This window comes from Mytilus edulis, chromosome 12, assembly GCF_963676685.1.
Source record: "Mytilus edulis chromosome 12, xbMytEdul2.2, whole genome shotgun sequence".
NCBI classification, from domain to species: domain Eukaryota; kingdom Metazoa; phylum Mollusca; class Bivalvia; order Mytilida; family Mytilidae; genus Mytilus; species Mytilus edulis.
In genome coordinates this window covers 10,545,516-10,567,225 of record NC_092355.1, presented here as the reverse complement: position 1 = coordinate 10,567,225, position 21,710 = coordinate 10,545,516, and the positions used below count along the sequence as shown (strand labels likewise).

The 21,710-nt window shown below is 31.1% G+C and overlaps 1 protein-coding gene across 1 annotated transcript; it reads left to right on the top strand.

Moving 5' to 3' along the window:
• Positions 1-465: 465 nt before the first annotated feature.
• LOC139497103 (FMRFamide receptor-like) lies at positions 466-5,764 on the top strand. Its single transcript, XM_071285181.1, has 2 exons — positions 466-913; positions 4,531-5,764. The coding sequence occupies exons 1-2, from the start codon at positions 854-856 to the stop codon at positions 5,626-5,628; spliced, it is 1,158 nt and encodes a 385-aa protein (XP_071141282.1). The 5' UTR covers positions 466-853; the 3' UTR covers positions 5,629-5,764.
• Positions 5,765-21,710: the final 15,946 nt, after the last annotated feature.

Sequence of the window (21,710 nt, the reverse complement as noted above, 5' to 3'; positions counted from 1 at the left end):
AAGCAACACGTGTTAAGATTTTTTTTGATAACTTTTATTAGAAAAAAAAGCCTATCAAATGTGCAAAACCATATTTAAATATTAAGAATTGGTCAATGAAACATCAAGCCTTTTACATGTTTTAGAAATTTATGTTTTCCCTAAAAAAAATTATTGAGCAATCTTAAAAATTTTAAGCGGGAAATCTAAATGAAAAAAATACAAATGCCAAATTATCAAGCAACGTATTTGCTCTTTGTAAAGAACAAAGATACTTATAGATTATTATCATAGATTTAATACATGTAATATGGAACCTTTAAATATACAAAGACATTGTAAGTTGTACATAATGCTACTTTGAAGTAAATAATTTGTATGCATCATTTAATTAAACATAGGTCGATTTATGCGGAGGCAGATAATATATAGTTATATTGATTAACTTTCTTCTTTATAAGAGATGTGAAGCGTCTTGTCGATCATTGATCTGAGTACTACATATGTTTTAACAGTATTGGCCATTAAATAATTGCAATAATAGTCTTTTATCAAAGTTACAGAGCCTTTGAATTGAAATAATTTACAACATGTATCTAATGTTGTTTTCTCAAATTGTATTCCATGGTAAATAAGTATTTTTATTTGTGGTAAAAAAAATTATGGAAACTAATTGAACTATAAAAAATCTGTGCTTTATCCTTCGATGGATATAAATCTGTAAATATATGGAATATTTTATACCAACAGTCCTATAATGGAATTGAGCAATATATTAGAAAATGATATATCTGTCTTTTTTACTTATACCAGTGAATCAGTCAAATTGTGCTACAACTATTCGTAACTCTTGAATAATAATTCGAAACAAAAGATGGATGTCGGAGAAACTTATATTCGTGATTTTCTAAATGACTTCATAAAAGATATAAAGGTAAGGAGTTGTTTGAATAATATATACTATCTTAATGTGACAGTTTGTTACTAGAACAAATGTATAATTATGTGTTTTCAAAAGAATCAAAATTGTCTAATGGGTTTTTCATTAAAAAACACATGTGACAGTATATTTTTCAAAAGAATCGTTATTGTATAATTTATAAAAATTTCGAAATAAATTGATTTCATTTTGAGAGCAAAATTATATTATCAAATTGAAGAAGACATTATCAATACTATAAAAACACACAAAATATAATTATTGTAATTACATTCATTTGTGTATTCCTGTTTTGATTTGACACATCGAGTTTTGAATTTAAAGTTGAGAATGCAATAAAATTGAGAATGGAAATGGGGAATGTGTCAAAGAGACAACAACCCGACCATAGAGCAGACAGCAGCAGAAGGTCAACAACAGGCCTTTACTGCAGCGAGAAATTCCAGCATCCGGATACAAGATCAGTGATAGTTTACAAAACAAACATCACCATTTAAGTATAAAACAAACATCATGTGAACATCATCTCTGCTGAAACACTGGATTATGAAAATCATCATCTGTTTAAAAGGACTTTCAGTTTTAAGTACGATATCAATAGGTTACTTACTTGGAGCTTTTCAGTATATGCCCGCAATCTTCCTACGATTTGAGTGTACTTATGTTTAATTGTCTTTTATAGGAAACATGTTCAGTTTAGTTTGATTTCTGAATATGATGTAATATATTTAAGAGCGATTATCGATGTAAACGCTGTAGCAAATATTGGATGAGTTAGTGCCTATGCAAGTCATAAAACTTTTATATCGTGGTTGTTGATTTTGCACCACGACTACGATATTTCTGTAGTTAAACTGTTAAGGACGTATATGCATACGTGGTCGTACATCATCTTCATTATGAAATCAGCCTTTCCGTACAGTTTTATTTAAGATAAGCGCAATGGTATGACGTCGGCTTGACAATTTCGATGTTTTTTTAACCCTAAATATTTTATTCTTAAAATTTGTAACAGAGGTATAAAAAAGAATATCAACAGATTTTTGTCGGTTTGATAATTATTACGTTTCCTGATTTGAATCCACTGCGCATGTTTTTCAAATAAGTGGCAGTTTATGGTTGTATTTTAGGATAATATTACAATTATCTTTTGCATTTCATTCATTCAATATAATAAAACTGGCATTCGCTACTACTTTAATCCATGATTAAGACTTAACTTCGAATCAAATGCACCTTTTGACACTGATCTCTACTTAATCAGGTAATACAGTTGCATAACAAGATCACGCATAGCCAGTCTTATTGCAACATATAAATTGAAATTAATTATTACTTAAGTTTTTAATTTAGAACACATGCGATTTGTATGACAATTACAATATTTAATCAATCGGTGTGCGGATCGATCAGATAGATTACTTTGACAATGTTTCTGTTTATGTGATCACAACATACAATATTGATAAACAGTTAAGAATAATATTGAAAATAGAATACTTAAGAAAAAAAATACAAAAAAAAATATTTTGGGTTTTTTTAAACAAAGGGAATGATTATACAGTTAATTACATTTACGATAACTTGAATCAAGTCGGGTTTTTGTTTTGCTTATGGCTACACCATTACCAATATGGTAATTTTAGATATGTATAATGCTTTCAATATTTACCAAGATTGAACATAGAATATTTTGGGATACCATATATGTTGTAATCATTATCAAAACAAGAACTTTGTATAGCATTTCTAAACTTAATGTACAACAGTGTTCGTATCCGTTGTTAATTTTATGTTAACCAACATCTCCCTAGTATAACATAATACGCACGTTTATTTTCGAATCAAAACGACATGACTCCTACGTTTTTCTGAATCTACAAAAGGTCACTTTACATAGAATTTGACTGCACATTGTATTTTAAGTAAAATGCCCTTTAATATTGATGAATCTACCTTTAAAATAACAAATGCATTTCTTTACTGCGTTTACGCTAGGTTAGCAATTTAGACATAAACTATAATTCTATTACCAATGCTTGTGGTTTTATAATCGTCCACAGCATGAGAAATCTAGAGCTGTAAAACTAAATACAATTGTAATAGATTTAGATAATGGAACTATTATTACATTTTATTATTGAATATTATCATCAAGAACCCATGTGTTTTTTATTCTGTTATTACTTTATATCATCGTCGCGCTGTGTATATTTGTCTCCATACTTCTATGATTACTATTATTATCTGACGAATGATCAACCAGTTTTATGTGCTTAGTTCTTTTGTTCACGTTTGAAAGAATCGTAAGACATCAAGTTGGCAGTATTGAACAATAAAAAAACATGGATTATGTCATATGGCATGTTAACAAACAGATACTCAGGCTAAAGATTTGAAAGCAATCGTTCAATAAATTAAATTTACCAAGTTAAAAATCCTGGGGTTGAATGGTTTGTCGTTATTGGTCTATCACATTTGCTTTTTATCTTTTCTTCATTCTCTATCATAATTCTAAAAATTCGTACTTTACGTTTTAATTGTTTAACGCTTATTATTGAAAATCGTGAGGGAACCAATAGCTGCATACATTCACGTCATTTTTATATTAACGTATCAGTATTAAAACGTTATGAGGAAATTGATATTTCTGATAAAAAAAAAATATCTTGATACCAGTCGTCTGTGTGATTCTATTATCTAAATTAAATCTCAAGTTGCTAATAAATAACATTTGAACATATATTTATGTATTACAATATCAGTTATCATGTGGACAGATCATTTACACTTATTGCGTTGTTTTTTTATTAATTTGAAATTTGAAAATATATGATGTTGCAGATTTCAATTAACAATAAATTATAGTAAATGATTATGAACTTCTTCTTGATATATAAATAAACAAGAGACATACAAGGACTGTGTTTACATTTCCATTCAAGCAGTACCAGTATAGTTTGAAAATATAGCCAAGAGAAAAAAATATTTGAATTAAAATAACGCCACACGGAGTAAAGTAGCTTCTGGACAGGTAAGATTCCTCATGCTATGCATGCATCGTTCATTACTATCAATTGATCAATCCTTCATATTGGAATCATTTATAGACACGTCTATCGCATTAACCTATAAAATACACGGCTAAATATCTTCATCTTGTTTTCTGCTGTATGAGGTACATAAATTAACGGTTCTGTTTTGGAATACAGTTGTATTTTACTTTGATGTTTTCTGATTGTCTGATACCTTAGCTATATTTGGTAAAACGTTTTGGGGTTTTTGCTCCTCAATGCTCTTCAACTTCGTACTTTATTTGACCTATTTTACTTTTTTATTTTTTGTGCGTCACTGATGAGTCTTTTGAAGACAAATCGTGCGTCTGGCGCAAATACAAAATGTCAATACTGGTATCTATGATATGTTTATCTGTTCTAAATGAGGAAAACATGTGTGGTCCTAATTCTTTATTGTCTACTGATCATCTCTTCTCTATATATCTTGCTTTCGATATCTTTTTTTGGTTTTGTTAAAGAAAGTTAGTTAGACATATCTTTCATCAATATAATCATAACTTGTTATAATATATAACTATGTGTCATATATTTCAGATGAACCAATCTCAATATCTGTCATGTGGAAATGGATCAAATCTAACATGTGATGACCAGTGGAACCCCAATCATAGCTCCGGACAGAGGTCAATTGGGTTAGATGTATTTACATATGTCACCCCAGTAATATTTGCTGTAGGTATAACCGGGAATACAATTTCATTATTAGTGTTTCTTACTAAAAACATGAGAAAGTTATCTGCAAGTGTATATCTCGCAGCTCTTTCGACAGCTGATCTCATGGCTTTGATATTCTATGTTCTTGTTGAGTGGATTAAAAAAGGAATACCAGTTGGTTCCGGACAAGTAACAGCTCCGTTTTTGGAAAGTAATGGAGTATGTCAGATCATTCTGTTCATGTCGTATTCTTTCCGTTTTCTTTCGGCTTGGCTTGTAGCATGTTTCACATTAGAAAGATATATCGGAGTTTGTCACCCGTTAAAACGGAAAGACGTTTGTAATCTACGTTCATCTAAAAGAATTGTTTTCTTAGCCGTTATTGTTTCTTTTGTGATAGCTTCATTCCGACCATGGCTTAGTGAAGTGCTTTATGTAGGGCCAAATAATGTTCCATCGTGTACAAGACGACCAGAACACACAAACCTGTCGTTTATTTATGACTGTATTTTCGTAGTGTGTATTACCTTTCTGCCATTCCTGGTTATAACAATACTGAATACATTGATCATTCGGAAGTTAATTATTCGGAACAAAAGACACAGACAGGTGAGGATTACAACAAAAGAAAGCATAATACGATTAGAATTCACCATAATCTTAATAACTATATCGTTTTGCTTCATCGCATTTAATACTCCATATGCCATTATATGGTTTAAACAGTCACTGCAAATGAGATCGATACGAATGGAGGATAGTGTATTCGTACCAACCAATCAAAACCTATTGATTTTTTCAAAGACAATATTTTTCATGAACTATTGCATAAACTTTTTCCTGTATAGTATAACAGGTGCTTACTTCCGGGAAGAACTAAAAATGTTATTTACTTATAGAAGTAAAGTTTATCAAAGTTTTCACAAATGCCCCCTCCCTAATTCTCCGGGAACAACTCCACAGTCATGGGTTGCCTGAAATATGATAAATATAGAAAATACAGTTTGAAGTTTAATACAGCTGCATCAATGAATAAAATTCAAACAATAACTCTTTGCAATTATTCATTACAAATCTCAAACGTTAAAAAAATATCGTTATTGGACAAACAATTAAATGGTTATTTGCAAAAAAAGGACCTGATATGTTTGTGAAAATAATTTTCAGATGAAGAACTGCAATGAAAGCGTTGTTTCTTTGCTTATCTAAAAGATTTTTTTTCAATGTATGAATTGTTTATTTTAGATGAATACTCAATAATATGTTTAAAAAAAAAAACTGGATGAGTAAATCCATTTTAAACATGGGATATCCCAAACATAACAAGATGAGAAATTACGTTCGTGGCTTGATTAGTAGTCACGTATTGTCTTTTATTCGAATTTTCATTGCATTTCCTGCCAAATATGTAACTATTAATCATTCATAATTTACACGATACAAAGTCAGGAGTATGACAGTTATTACCCTTTCCTTTTATTTGTTTCTTATTTCAAAGTTGCCATTTGCTAATGGACTTTTCATTCTGATATTTCCGCGGGGTTTGATATTTTTCGTATTTTACTTTTTGTAAAGACTTGCAAGAACAAGTATTAATTATCATCAGTTAAGGATGTCTGCTGCTCTAATTTAAAATAACAAGGATTTCATGTGGTTGCTTAAAATGAAAACAACTTTGATATTTAAACAAAATAAAGTAATAAAATCATTAGTCTCGTGTGTAGTTTTCAAAATACGAGACATTTAGAAAATGGCGGGAAAAGGGTTTTCTTCAGACTTTACTATTTGTTAACATTGTAATTGTTTTTTACCCTTTAAACCAAGAAAAAATAACAAGGATTTCATGCCGCCGGATCACTAAATCTGAAATGATCTATTGAACAGATTTATGAAGACAAAAGTGGGGTGTCGTGTAAAAAAAAATTTAATACATTTGGATGGATAAAACCTGAGAAAATCGAAAATATGACAAGAATTCAAAAACATGACCAGCAGACATCCTTAAATACACTTGTCAACAATGTTTTTTTGCTACGAATTGTCTATATATTAATCAATTTAAAACATGCAAACTATTAGATAACAGTACTAATATTTTTATTCGTTTTTCAGCACCAAAACTACATGAGAAAAGTTTAAATATAGTGTTGTCCGGAATAATAAGATAGATAAGCCATAATACAAATTTGACCTCTTTCCATAAATCTTCAAATAATTATTAGCAATTTTAGTTAAGGCTCCGTTTTAAAGGCCGTACCTTGACCTATAATGTTTTACTTTCATAAATTATTGCTTGAATTGATAGTTGTCTCAGTGGCACTCGTATCCCATCTTCCTATATATAAAGTATATAAAGTAATAATGCGCATCTGGTGCAAAAAAAATTGGTACCGTTAATTGTATTACTACCACTGGGTCGATGCCTCTGCTGGTGGACTATTAGTCCCCGAGGGTATCACCAGCCCAGTAGCCAGTACTTCGGTACTGGCATGAAAATACGGATTTGTTTGTGTTATTAAAATTTGCTGTTACAAAATATTAGAAATTATTTTAAATTAAGGAATGTATCTCCCTCATGCAAAGCTCTGATTCCTTTCACGGATTTGGCTATACTTTTCGGACCTTTTGGATTATAGCTCTTCATCTTTTATATAAGCTTTGGATTTCAAATATTTTGACCACGAGCATCACTGTAGAGAAAATGTATTGTCGAAATGCGCATCTGGTGCAAGAAAATTGGTACCGTTAATGTTATTACTACACAGGGTTGTTAATTGTTACAAAGCAGTCTATATTGTTTGTGTAACCCTTACCAAAATTATGAAAAATAAACACCGTGGTAAGTTTATAATAAAACAATAACGTTTGATAAAAAGAGATACTGAAATAAATTATAAAACATACAAGAGAAATACTGATTACAATGAATGAAGATTTAAAATGTCAATGTGATTAACAGTATTGTTTTTTCCTGTTATTGAAATCATGACATATTCACATGCAAAGGTGCAGACACATGATATTATAGCATGTAACGAAACAGCAGTTATAACAATTTTTTTTATGACATATCAATAATCGATCATGTCTTTATCAAGTGTTGAATCATACATGTCATACTTCAATGTAAAATTTGTTTCTTGTTTGTACTTGATTAAATAACTGCATTTAAAACGAAACTAAAATAAATGATCAGTAAACTTGGTGTTAGCCGTGAATACACAATTGAACACCTACATTGTAGTGTGTTACTGTTCTGTTCATTTGCAATAACGACTTATAAAGCTATTTTCAGTGAATTTAAAGATTTCAGATAAGTAATTAGCAGTTGTAAAGTTAATGAGAGAGAAAATTACACGAGGAAAGTTGAGAAGCATATGCTTTATCAGAACAGACATTACAATGGGAACAAAATCACGAAACGACATAGAACAACAACAAAACATTACTTTAAAAATAAGAATTTCATTTCAGACCAGAGTTCGCCGTAAGAGGTCAAAAGTGTAAACAGGTCCTGGGTCACGTTCTTCATCAGTAAAAGTTAAACGGATAAATCATTTTGTTGATGTTCCCGTAACTATTGTTTCTGACAAAGCAACTGATATCACATGAGATGTTGATGAAGATCTTGGACCTGCATTTAAATGGTTTCTGTTGTGTTATTGTGGGCACCAGTTTCTCTGCTCTTTAATTAGCCATTTTAAAATCTAAAGGACTATAGGTTATCTCAATGTTCGTACACCAAATGAAAATAAGGTTACGTCATTGGTTAAATTTGCATTGTTCATCACGTTGTAAACTATTCAAAACGTTTTAGTGTACGCTTGTGGAAATATTACCCAGAATGCATTATATTCTAAACCGGCGATTTACAGTGAACGATATTTTTCATATTGTTTGTTATTGTCTTTTTATCTCCGTTTTGATATGTTTTTGCATCTGTTTCCATTTTTTGCCAAAACAATTATAATTGTGATAGTAGATCAATGCAGATTTCAACAAAATTTATCTCACAATTTCATCTTGTTAATTAAACATTGTGTGGCTATCCGGGATTGATAGTTGTAGAAGGCCGTGCTGCGACCTCTGATATTTCATTTAAAAAATATCTACTATGCTGTTGCAATCGATGACTTGTCTATGAAATTATAATGCTTTGAAAAGGGCATAAATATCATAGTTAAATGAAATGCAGAATTTACAAGTTTAGCAATGTCCTTATCAGTGGGAGCAAATTGCATCATAAGTTATTCATGTTATAATCTTCAAAATTGTCAAATGTTATATTTACTTTTTCTATAAAAAAAAAATAGTAATGTGTCTTATAACATGATACTTGTCCAAAAAAGTCGGAATCTATGGTAAATTATTTTTGTGAGTACTGCTATCATGTGAATATGAAAGTGGTTTTAATAATCCGTCTTCATTATGCAAGACTTATAATTGCAGGGGATGGGAAACTTAAAACATATCTGTGTATTGTCAATTGAAAACATAACCTTGTTATAAATGTAATTATTGTGACTCTATATTCCATATTTGGAAACTAATTTGGTTTACAAATCAATGTCGTTTTCTACAAATCAGTGTTGTAATTTCAATTATATTATAAATATTTTTTTAGAACTTGTTATTTAATAAGATAATTATGAATTACAAATATCATGGGACCGGTTTAATTGTCATTTACTACTTTTCAAATGTACCTAATTTGAAACCTGTTCTGGTTTTTTTAAGAAATTTGATTAACAAATATTATTCATACATGTGGTGGATTAAATTAGCTATACACCCTAGGTTTTAATTACCATGTGTTTGAAACCCTGTGTATTACATGTAGGTTAGAAATATTTCAGTCGTTTTCCGCGTTCCATTTATTGATAACGTAATCGTTTAATTGTGTGATTTTATATGACCATACCCGTGAACGTACCATGCAGTTCGATTTTTTTATAATGTATTTTTGAAATATATCTAAGAAAAGATGTGATGGCTCAACCAGTCAGTTTGAGCCAGGTGATTGGGGTTAAGAAAAACTAAAGAATCAGGTGCTGACTTTTCTTCTAGTTCCAATCAAAATGTGGTAAATAACTGAAAATACAAAATAAAGTATAATTTATTAATGTGTTTAACAATTATTATTAGAGTTAATGATTCATCTGGTATGGAGTAGCGGCGTAGTCCGGGATGTAGCAATTCAGAGTTCCGAAACGGCGTAGTCCAGAATGTAGACATGAAATACATCCAATGTAAAAATAGATAAATTATACCTTTGTTGCATAGTTAAATGTATCACGGGTAATTTGAAGGCATCATGTCAACTATTTCAAATGTTACTCACGCTGTGATTAGCCACAAATTGTGATCAAGAAGGAATCCTGCGACAGTCCTTTGTTCAGTGATGTGATGTGGCCAGCTTCGCTAGCTAAGGGTTACGATCTACTGCCGTTTTCTTCACCCTTGGAGGACGGAAATAAAATTTCGGAGACACAAGGTAAGGATTTTAATTGGTTGTAGTCAAAACTCGCTGCATCCAATAGAAAAGCGCCTATAACATGATCACGTGTAAATGTAGAAAGTGTTTGTAAACAATTTTCACGTGTTTATTGTTAAACAAGTTTTTACATCATTTAACATACGACTATATTTAGTTTCAATCAACTAATAGAAGTTCCTATGTATGTTTCATGCACAAATGCATGAATGTTGACGTATATTTTCAGTTCCGGCTTTACCAAGTGTGTAGACTCAAGACGCTACCGTGATTTTACCTCCAAAGTAAAGAATTCAAGTGCTACCATTGGTCAAGAATAATGTATTCGAAATGGGCGTGACTTTCATCTTCCGATAGATGGCACAACATTGTTATCACAAATGATGGCTTAATCCGCCAAGGGTGGAGAGAACGTGAGTGGATCGTAACCCTTGGCTAGCGAAGATGTGACGTGGCAAGGTTGATTTGCAAAAGACGGATGTAAGGCTAAGGTAACAATAGAATATTGTAAGGTAAAGTCCAGATCAAATATATAAAAAAAAAATCCTGAATATAATTACATAAAATATATTAGGGAATCCAAGGCAACACAAAAGATCAATCACAATGGAAAAAAAAACAGAACAAAAAATCCATTACTGGTCACAAACTGTTTTCATCTCCTTTAAAAGACATTGCACGTTAAAGATGCCCTGGTAGATTTCGAAAAAGAGTAGGATAATGCCGCTACATGGTAGCAGTTGAACCCTCAAAGAAGAAAGGGATTCATATACATTGCAATAACTTGTTTCCCAATTCACTATACATAAATCTGTTTAATCTAGATATAAATATATTTGTCAACTGCAATGGAATTAAATAACAAAAGAGAAGCTTTCTTTAAATGATTTTGACTGTTTTTAACTGAAGATATTTGAAATATCTTTGGTACTAGTATCCTCTGAGTATTTAGGCAAATAATGTTTAGAAACAACATATAAACAATGCTTAGTTACTTATCAATGATCAAAATTTCAGACCATTACTAACCAATGCTAAAATACTTCAAGCCTTTACTATATATAGCTAACCACTGCTCAAATACTACAGGCTTATTAGAGGAGGTGGAAGAAACCAACATTAACGTTATTTGTATGGTAATGTAAAGAATTCAATGAAATTGTAAAATCCTATCAGCTTGTGCCTTACTATAATATTTGTTTTTGCAACATTTTTTTACTATTGTTAAAAGTCTTTGTCGACTTTGAAATCCAATCGCCTCTCGAACGTGTTTCATTTAAGCTGTAATTTCGAGTTTAATTGACATTTAGCCATTTCATGATTGTGTTATTTCCTGCCAAATTTACATATAACAGGTAATTACTGATCGGTTATTGACGAAACAAACACATTATTTTCAAGGAAGAAAGATTTAAATACGGTCATATAGTAAGGTGATTGGCTTTCAATAGAATAAATTAAAACAACAAAAACATGGTTTTGCCATTAATAGGTAATAGTACGGTGACCAAGTAAGGAAAAGTTACTCATTTAAGGAGTTTAATCGTTATTCGGACTTTACAGCTATAAATCAAAGTTTTTGGTAGTTCAAAGGTTACACTTCATATTAAGACTTGTCGTCAACAAATCGTACAGTGCAATTTTTGTAAAATGGACTTTGAAGTACGTTCCCTTACTTTCAAGAAATAATGATTTTCAAAAGTTTTTAGGTCTACATTCTAAAAGAACATTCATGATATGCTTTCTGTTATCATATACATTGTTGTTACACCTTATTTTAACGATTTCAAACAAAATATAGCAAAATTAATCCGTTATTGAAGAGTTTTTTTGTAAAAATTGAACACTATGAATATTTTGCATTTGATAGAGAACGTTTCAATTCAATTTTATCATTTGTTTATACGCAAAATGTTAAATAATCAACATTTATCTGATATTTCTAACCTTTATCAAACAACAATATCAAAATCATTATTCTCAGAAGCATTATTTCGACTTGTGCATTGAAACGAAATATACACTACACAATCGAAGATATAGGTTTTCCACCGGAAATTCGACTTGTACACACAAGTTGAACCGGACCGATACTATTATATTACTCTATAAATGGTATTTTGTATAACAACGATATTTCATTGCTAAAAAAATTTCAATTCGATCTATTTTTTTTGTTCATGTCTCTTGTGCACTTTATCTACCTTCCTTTGGCTCATCACTCACAACTTACATCAGTTTGAGAGAAGGCATGGCATTGGTTCAATGTATTGATGATAAGAAAAGTAAAACATTTGCTTTTCTCAATCACATACAGTAGCAGACATTTTTTACCGCTATGCCATGAAAAACTCAAGGTTTGCTCAAAGGAAACGCCACAAAAAGACTATATCGTCAACCAAAGTGTATCAGATTATTGAAGGGGGAAGTGTTCCTAACTGGAAGAAGTTTCTTTCTGATAAAGAAATCAAACAGGCTCTACCTAATTTCTTTGGTAGTTTTATTCTTCAAAACTTTGACAAATTCCCTATGATTCCACCTTATAGTGAGCTTTACTTTGCCGGAACGTTTTTAAATTGTCAAAGTTATTTCAGACAATGACTGTCGTACCTTGTTTAGCACTCAACAAGGGCCGATACTCGTATGATAGTCCGTTCCTTATAATTTGACATGAAGTTTAGAGAAATGGGAAACAGCGGCAGAACAATCATACATACCTCTGATAAGGATATGATTGTTCTGTGTGTTCATTACTACAAACAGATGACACATGGATGCGAGTTGTCGGTGCAGATGGGGAACATTAGCAGTGTAAAGAATGGGCGAAGAGTTTTACCCATTCACCAACTATGTGCTTGCTTTTCTCCAACAATTTGTAAACTGCTGCCTACTGCACATGCTTTTACCGGATGCGACACAACTTCGTCTCGTGTTTGGAGTAGGTACCAAAACAGTCTACAAGATTTTAAAGGACACGCACGACTATTTTAGTTAAAGAGCCTCTGGAGTAGTGACAGAGATGAAGCCCTTGTTTGTGCAAGTAAAATGGTTTCAAAGATGTATGATCCGAAAAAATCTCATTGAATCATCCCATCATGATATGAATAAAATGCGCGTCAAGCTAGCCACCAGTGAAGATGTAAATTTAGTCAGGTACATGTAACCTTCTTATGAAGTGACGTTAAAACAGCATATTTTACGTGCTTCGTTTCAAACTAAAATTTTGACCCATTTACACATTGCTAAACACCCTATCCTGTTACCTAAAGAGTACGGTTGTCAAAAGTTAAATAATTCATTACATTCCGTGTATTTTGAGGGGCATATTGACATAGTTCTTGCAGAATCTTGTGTGTTCATGTAAGGGAAAATCTCCATGTAAAAAGTCACCTGTTTGTTCACAACAAAACCCTACATGTACGGAGCTTTGCTCCTGTCAAGGGTCAGAGTTATGTAGAAATATCTTGACAGATGAAACAGACGAAACAGAAGATACTCCTAGATGAATTATGTTGTGTGGATCATTTTGATTGAATTTTTCAATTGTAACTGTTTTTGAGGTTTTTTAAAAAGTGGTTTTCGGTTGTAATGAATTACATGCATGAGCTTTTGCAAAATAAACTTTCAGGATAGTAGGCTTCAATTGAAAACAATAGTTATCGTTTATTGCTGAGTTTAAATATCACCCGGCAAGGTAACTACTGTATCTCTAAGGGAATTTGTATTGATCTTTTATAAGAGAACAAGTGTTTGAAAACGCCAATTTCCAAATTGATCGACTACAAAGTAATGACTTCCTTTTGTTTACATTTTCGAGATAATTCATAGTAAATTGATTTGAAAAAATGTCTGTATGTGAAATTTTACACAAAAGCTGCTTATATCTTTCAGTTTCCAAAAGTACTCGTTTTGCCGAATCCAATGATATATAATATAGCCATATAGTATGTTTGACGATTCAATCTTTAAAAAAAAATGGGTCTGGTCACCGTACTATAATGAACAACTTAACATGCAAATAAAATCATTATATTTACCAGGATTGTAATTTTGTATCTGCGACAGATGCGCAATTTGGCTTAAGACTCCTCAGAGACGCTCGAATCAAAATAAGGTATAAAGGCCAAACAAAGAACGAAGTTGGAGAGCAAACTTTAATCGTAAAAATAACGTGTTCAGAATATGATGCATATTCATTATAACCTAGAATTGTATTTTTAACATTATATGTTTGGGTTTCTTAAAGCACACGCATATGTTTCATAAAACTATGGGACCATCGACGTGCGTGTTTTCTGTTTTAATATACTATTCGCTGACAATTTTTATAGTAATGTGTTACATAACATGACATATATAGACAAAAACTGCTCGTTTTACAAATTTGGTAGGGTATGTAATGAATATGTGTATTTGATAAAACGATCTTTCCTATAGCTGCTGCGCAGACAATACGGTTCAGTAAGGTTGTTCCTCTAGTTTAAAGATTATCTACAACATTATCAAAAGACAACACAACACAATGAAACAACAAACAAAAATGTAAAACATGCATTTCATATCAAAACAGCCGACAATCTATCAATATAATCAATTCTAAGTAAGTTGTGACATTAAAATCAACATGTCCATTGCTATTAATGACATTCACGTTTTATTATTGAAATTGCTGCAAATGTGTGACTGAATGGTATTGTATGAGCGGAAACTTAATGAACCAGGGGTATGTCATAGAACCGCTCGTCCATTTTCTAAAACAAGTTTATTAGAAGTTACAATGACCTTGTTGATAAATATTTCGTATCAACTTCACAAAATATATACGATGGGTTAGCTATCATTATAATCAATTCTAAGAAAGATGTGACATTGAAATCAACATGTCCATTGCAATTAATGACATTCACGTTTTATTGTATGAAATTGCTGCAAATGTGTGACGGAATGGTATTGTATGAGCGGAAAGTTAATGAACCAGGGGTATGTCAAAGAACATCTCGTCCATTTTCTAAAAGAAGTTCATCAAAAGTTACAATGACCTTGTTAATAAATATTTCGTATCAACTTCACAAAATATACACGATGGGTTCGAAGCATAAAACTTGGGTACTGACGTTGTTTAACATCTTACTAACGTGTTATGGTATTCTTTTATTTGTCTGTATGAATATTAATTTTACCATTTAGTCCGATTGATACATATAACGTGGCTGTGTACTTCGACATTCCGTCATTGTGTTATAGTTCCATCATAGTTTTTGTATTCTTGTCTTTCATTTTTGCTAATGTCCTATGTCTTTATGCCTTTTTGTGTTTCTTTGATACATATGACATATATGACGTGGCTCGTGAACACTAAGGCCGGGCACAGATTAAACTTAAAGAGACTCGACAATATCTAGACAGAACTTAATTGTACTCGACTTTGGTCTCGACTTTAATTAATAAGATTGATTCATTTAATAATCTTGGTGTTGTCTGAAATTATCTCCACAAAGACCCTGCCAGTTTCGACCTGTCTCGGTCAGTACCTTAAAAACAACTTTATTTGGTTCGGAGAGCATTCAGATAGTCACCTTATCATTTGTGTATTGCTGTCACATTAATAGGCGAGTGACTTTAACCATGAAAATAAATTTTTAATGCACCTACCTAACACACGGCTAAATAATATATCATTTGAAAGCTACAAATCTGTACTTGCCCGGTCGTAAAAAAATCGTACGGTGCAATTTCCGTCAAATCAAGATCAAAGGCCAAGGACGAATAAGGGCATATTGTCTAAGATTTCAGCTTGATTGCATAATATGACTTTTATATTCTTAATTCACATATGCAAACAATTTAAATGCAAACAGTCATTAATCAAATGCATTTTTATATATTTAAAGCTTTTTTTTGATAGACAGCAGATGTTTCCTGAAATTCGAGTCAAAGTTAATAAAATGTGCAAAAACACAAATTTTTCTTTCTGATGCAACTGCTTATCACTTTAAACTAAGTAAAACCATGTAATGACTATCAAAGAAGTTTTTGACATCATAAATTTCCTAAAATTATGCTTACTTCTAATCAAACAGCAAATCAAAACAACTCATACAGTTTCCCCAAATACCGCCATCTGCGGAAAAAAGCTTTTAAGCATTTCTTGCAATTTAAACATTGTATGTGGTCAAAATAAGATTTAATAAACAAATTCTTAAAAGAATCCGAAAATTCAATGTAAAAAAAATATGTGCGCGAATCATACTGTTGCTTGAAACAAAGGGGGCGAAACTAAGAGATTGCAATCTGCATTGAAACTACTCGACTGAAATAAACATCTTTCGACATTTCTAATTGTTTGATTTGTAGCTTCATTATAAATATTGATGTAGTGGAAAAACCCTTTTGTTTATTTAATGTGAACCATAAAAAAAGAAATTGACAATCTAGACGAAAAAACATAGAAAATTAATTGATGAAAATTGTAAAAAAACCAGGAAACAAATTATAAAACTTTACTTCTTGATTGATTAAATTGCGTTGTTCATTGTTTAAATGCATTAATTCAGCAAATAAGAATAATTTTGAAGAAAAAAAAATCCATTAATACGCAACGATTCAAGTTACAACTAGACTTCCTGAATAGCTTGAATGACTAGTCCATTTTTCATACGAGGATGAATTCATGCAAGAGTTTCTGATGATGACTGGAAAGAAGCACCATTATCTTGAAACTTCACTTTCAACTATATAGATGATGTCATCTAACTGAATAGTGCCAAATTTGTGACAATGTTGGACTCATAATTTCCATTGAAATTTAAAATAAGAGACTCAAAACATATTTAGTTTACTCTATCACGTATCTTGAAAACGACGATGAGGGTTGGTTGAGAACAAGTTTAACGACAATAGAGATGAGCATAAATGAACCAATAAAAACACTCTTTACTACCAAATTATAAATTAGTCATTTCTATGTAGCAACATTATAGCAACGCCTGCATATCTCAACTACTAAAGGAGGAGACCGATTGCATTGAGCCTCAACTCCCCTGAGACAACAACAAGTCGGAAATATTTATGATATGTCGTATAAATGTAGGGTTTTGTATTTCCTTAATTTGTCTTTGCATGCTCAGTCGACGTACTGCCCGCGAAATTAAATGAAAATATTTATCTAAACACTTGCCCAATTGTAACGCGATTTCGCGGCATCTTCTTGTGGAGTATATTTCTCCAAGTTGATACAATTTTCCAGAGCTTGCATGTATGTTCACGATTTATTTTCGTGATAGTGAGTAACTGTTCACAATGAAGATGTTAAATAAAGGCAACTATAGTATACCGCTATTCAATAGTCTTCAATCGATTAACTAGAAACTGAAACAAATCCGGGTCACAAACCAAAACCGAGGAAAACGCATCAACTATATATATACAAGAGAAACACAACGATATAACAGAAACACTGAACTGCTACAAAAACAAACGCCGACATACAAAGAAACAGATTATTCGATACCAACTGCCATATGCCTGACTTTGTACAAGACATTTGAATAAAAGTGATGGTTTTAACATGGTTTTAAACCAGAGTTCAAATGCAAAGTTGGAATCATCCCTTTGAAAATTTTATGGACGCCAATACGAGTTGGTTGACAATTATAAAATATTTGTTTCGCCAGATGACGACTGATAAGTTCCAATCGACGTTACCAAAATACCGTCACATCTGCCTTGAATGACACCTACCCACTAAGGCTTGGCACCGAGTTAGGAATTAAATCAGCCACAAGACGGGTGTCACATGTGGAACATGATCTGCTTACCCGTTAGGAGTCTCTGAATTCACCCCGAATATTTTTTGGGGTTTTTTGTTACCCAATCTGTAGTTTTATATGTTGTGTTTTGTATACTGTTGCTTTGTCGTGTTCGTTTTTTTTTGTCGTTTTGTCAGTTCGTTTTCAATTATGAGTTTGATGTCCCTTTGACATATTTCGTCACTATTCAAGTAGTCAAAGGTTTTAAAATTGTAGATCATAGTAGCTAAATGTATCATAATAACGATTTTGTTCTATATATACATCACCGTGAGCAAATTAAGTTATTTTCGAGAATATTTGTCTTATTGCGTTATTCTTATTCACTTTACTTTCAGGCGAATTTTTTGCCGATTTTCATTACTGCAAGTTAATGTCTTTAAAGTAAATTAATACCAAAAGGACAATCAACATCTTAAACCATGAATCAGATAAACTTAATTAAAACCATGAAACAAAATAAAATTAACGTCTAAGAGACGAACAACAGTTCACAATATACAGCACACCATGAACACGATCACTGCCTAAAACAGCGAATGATCTTATGAGGTCAGGAAGGGTATTCAAGTTTTTCATTTTTTTATTTCACAACTGCTTATAGTGTTTTACATACACAATGACCTGCATTTGTATTTTAAAAGTTTATGTTGAAAATACTCAAAGCATATTTTATTCAAATAATTAAAGCGATTAAACTTCTAAACACACTTAATATTACTAACACGATTTTAGACTAAATAAGAAGCAGCAGCATTATATTTTGTTCGTTTACATCCCGCTTTAGACAACCAAGTGTTTCTAAGCAAGGTTGCTTTTTCAATGTTACCTACGATTTAGTAGCAAAGTCATATTTGCATTTAAACACGATTACAAAAAGTTAATACGTTTGACTTCGTAAAATACAAATTTTTACCTCAATCATGTCAATTAGCTCGTATATACTCTTTTCGAAATTGAAATACCCCTATTTTTATTATGAAAAATCATTCTCCTCCCTGATATTGACAATAAGCGAATGCTATCTTAACATAGAATAACAAAAAGATCGCTATTTGCAGATGGCAGATTTTTGGGCAACTGCAAACACTTCAATAGAAGGCTGTTCTATGAACAATAATTAATAATTGCATCTTAAAATTCAAAACAAATATTCCCTGACCTAAGACATATACATTTATCATTTTTTTAGCATACAAATATCGTTTTCCTAACATATATTCTGCTTTTGGAACAATTTTTCCTTTTTTTTAAGATTTGCGGTAAATTTCAATTTTCGGGAAATATTGCGCATCTAACCTCTATTTTTTTGTTTGATTTGGAAATTATGTATAATGTTCTATAAAATTCATATGATCTTTTGAAAAATTTTATGGTACAAAAATTAGAAAATTGCTTTTTGTTTAGTAATCGCAAAAATTGGAATGTTTATTCATGACCTTTGACCTTGATTTAACAGAAAATGCACCGTACGATTTTTTTACGACCGGGCGAAACAGAAAGTACAGATTATTAGCTTTCGAATGATAAATAATACAGCCGTGTGTTAGGTGGGTGCATTAAAGTCGTTAACTAAGCGTCTTTTTAAAATAAGTCACTCGCCTATAAAGGACTTAATTGATCTAGAATAGTAAAACGCTTAAATGGTCAGTTCGGACTTAATTCAAATAGTCATATTTATATGTTTTTATAATTTATTTTCAAATCAATTTTGATTTTCATCACCCTATACAGCTATCTCAGTTATATATTGGTCTTAAAGAATGCCGGGTTGGTTTGAGACTTTGGTTTGTTGCTGTGAAATCTAAGGATGTAATTGATAAGCATGTAAATAAGCTTTGACTGAATTCAGATAGTCACCTTTAAATTTGTTTATTCCTTTTTTCAAAGCAACTTAGATTTTTTATAAAACTATACAGGTATCTTATGTATATATTATACCCAGGTTTTGCGGTAATTGAGTGTATTGCTGTCAAATTTAAGCATTGTATTAATCTAGGTAAAAAAGCATGAATGTTTAGTTCAGACTTAATTCAGATAGTCATCTTTAAATTTTAATATAACTATTTCAAAGCAACTTGGATTTTCATCACAATCTACAGTTATCACAATTACATATTTAGCCTACAAAATGCCAGAATATTTGGTAATTAGTTTATTGCTGTCAACTTTAAATATTTAAATAAATTGGAGAGCGCTTAAACAAACTATCGAACAACTTGTCATTCTGTAAATCAATATATAATATAGATAGCCGAAAATTTAAAGAAAATCCAAGTTGATTTGAAAAAGTTATGAACACATTGAAAGATGACAATCTGAATATAGTCGAAACTAAAGGACAGTGCAGAAATCAATCCAATATTAATTTCTTATGACACACTTCGTTCGGTCTTTTTCAATTTCCTTTTTATAAATAAAGGTTAAACAGCAACTCCGTACAAACCAAACGCAATATCTTTTATTTACACAAGGCAAACACAAGTTATAACTTTTGTTTTTCACGTAATTCATTCATCGTGGCGAAAAGAAATTCCGTGATAAATAAATAAAATTATAGATTGCTTTAATGTGACATAAGATATCCATTTAGAACACGATTGATATTGATATTGCTTATTGAACCCTAAATGTGTCAATACATTTAATCACTTTATAAAAATATGTAAACATCGACTGATCCTAAGATATTGGATACCACTTTTTCCATATAATTGGTGTATTGTAACAAATTATCTTTTCAACTGTAACTTGAGGTGGTTAATTTGAAAGTTTAACAGATGCTTTAACGTGTTTATTGGCTGTTTTATCATTCGTCTAGATCAAAACAATCATTTAAGAAAGATAAAAACATTTCAAAATTAATTGTCGATATAAACTTTTTTAGCAATTACTTTTTTTGTTTTGTCTTAAATAGATTTTTTTTAATAGAATTTTAACATCATAAGCGTATCTAAATTTTAACATTAATAATAATATTTAATCTCATTAATCATACGATACATCTGTACAGATATATATACATACATAAGAAAGAAAAAAAAACTTATTTATAATAACAACTTACACGCAAACGTACGCACAGCAATTAAGTATCCACCACATACACATATATCAGTTAGTACAATATATACAAAATGGGGGTTATGTTATTATATACAATAGATAGTATAAAATGATTGCAGAACAACATTTAGATCAGAGGATAATTAAGACTAATAGGAAATAAATGTTTGCTAGTAGGGGTCAAATTTATTATGTGTTCTGTCATTATATTGTTATAATTATGAAAGGCACAGTATGATATCATTAATGCAAATTAAGATGACAACAGTTCAAAGAGTTTAAGGGCAGGATTTTTCAATTATGATATTAAAACAGATTCTTCATTTCTGTATGGACATGTTCTATAAACTTAGTACACGTTATATTAATCAAGAGGAAACATTTTAATATGTAACTATCTTTCTAAAGAATACAAATGGCAAAGGACGAGTAAAGAAAAACATTCTTATAAGAAAAGAAAGATATAACGTTTAAGTAAATAAGATTTGCTCATATCTAGAATATTCCACAGATTGTCTTTTGTATAAGGTATCGACATGATTTTCCAATTTGAAGATAAAAATCAGAGTGTGTTTTCTGTAAAAGATTGACTTGAACCTTACTCGCAAAAACATTGACAGCCTATATAGATTTGTAGCGCGTCATAAAAATGGTGAATCTAAATGGTGTCCTGACATTTTGATTAAGGTAAT

Coding starts and splice junctions, on each gene's coding strand:
- LOC139497103 (XM_071285181.1), top strand. CDS start 854: ATGGATGTCGGAGAAACTTATATTCGTGATTTTCTAAATGACTTCATA. Junction 914..4,530: donor ACTTCATAAAAGATATAAAG/GTAAGGAGTTGT, acceptor CATATATTTCAG/ATGAACCAATCTCAATATCT.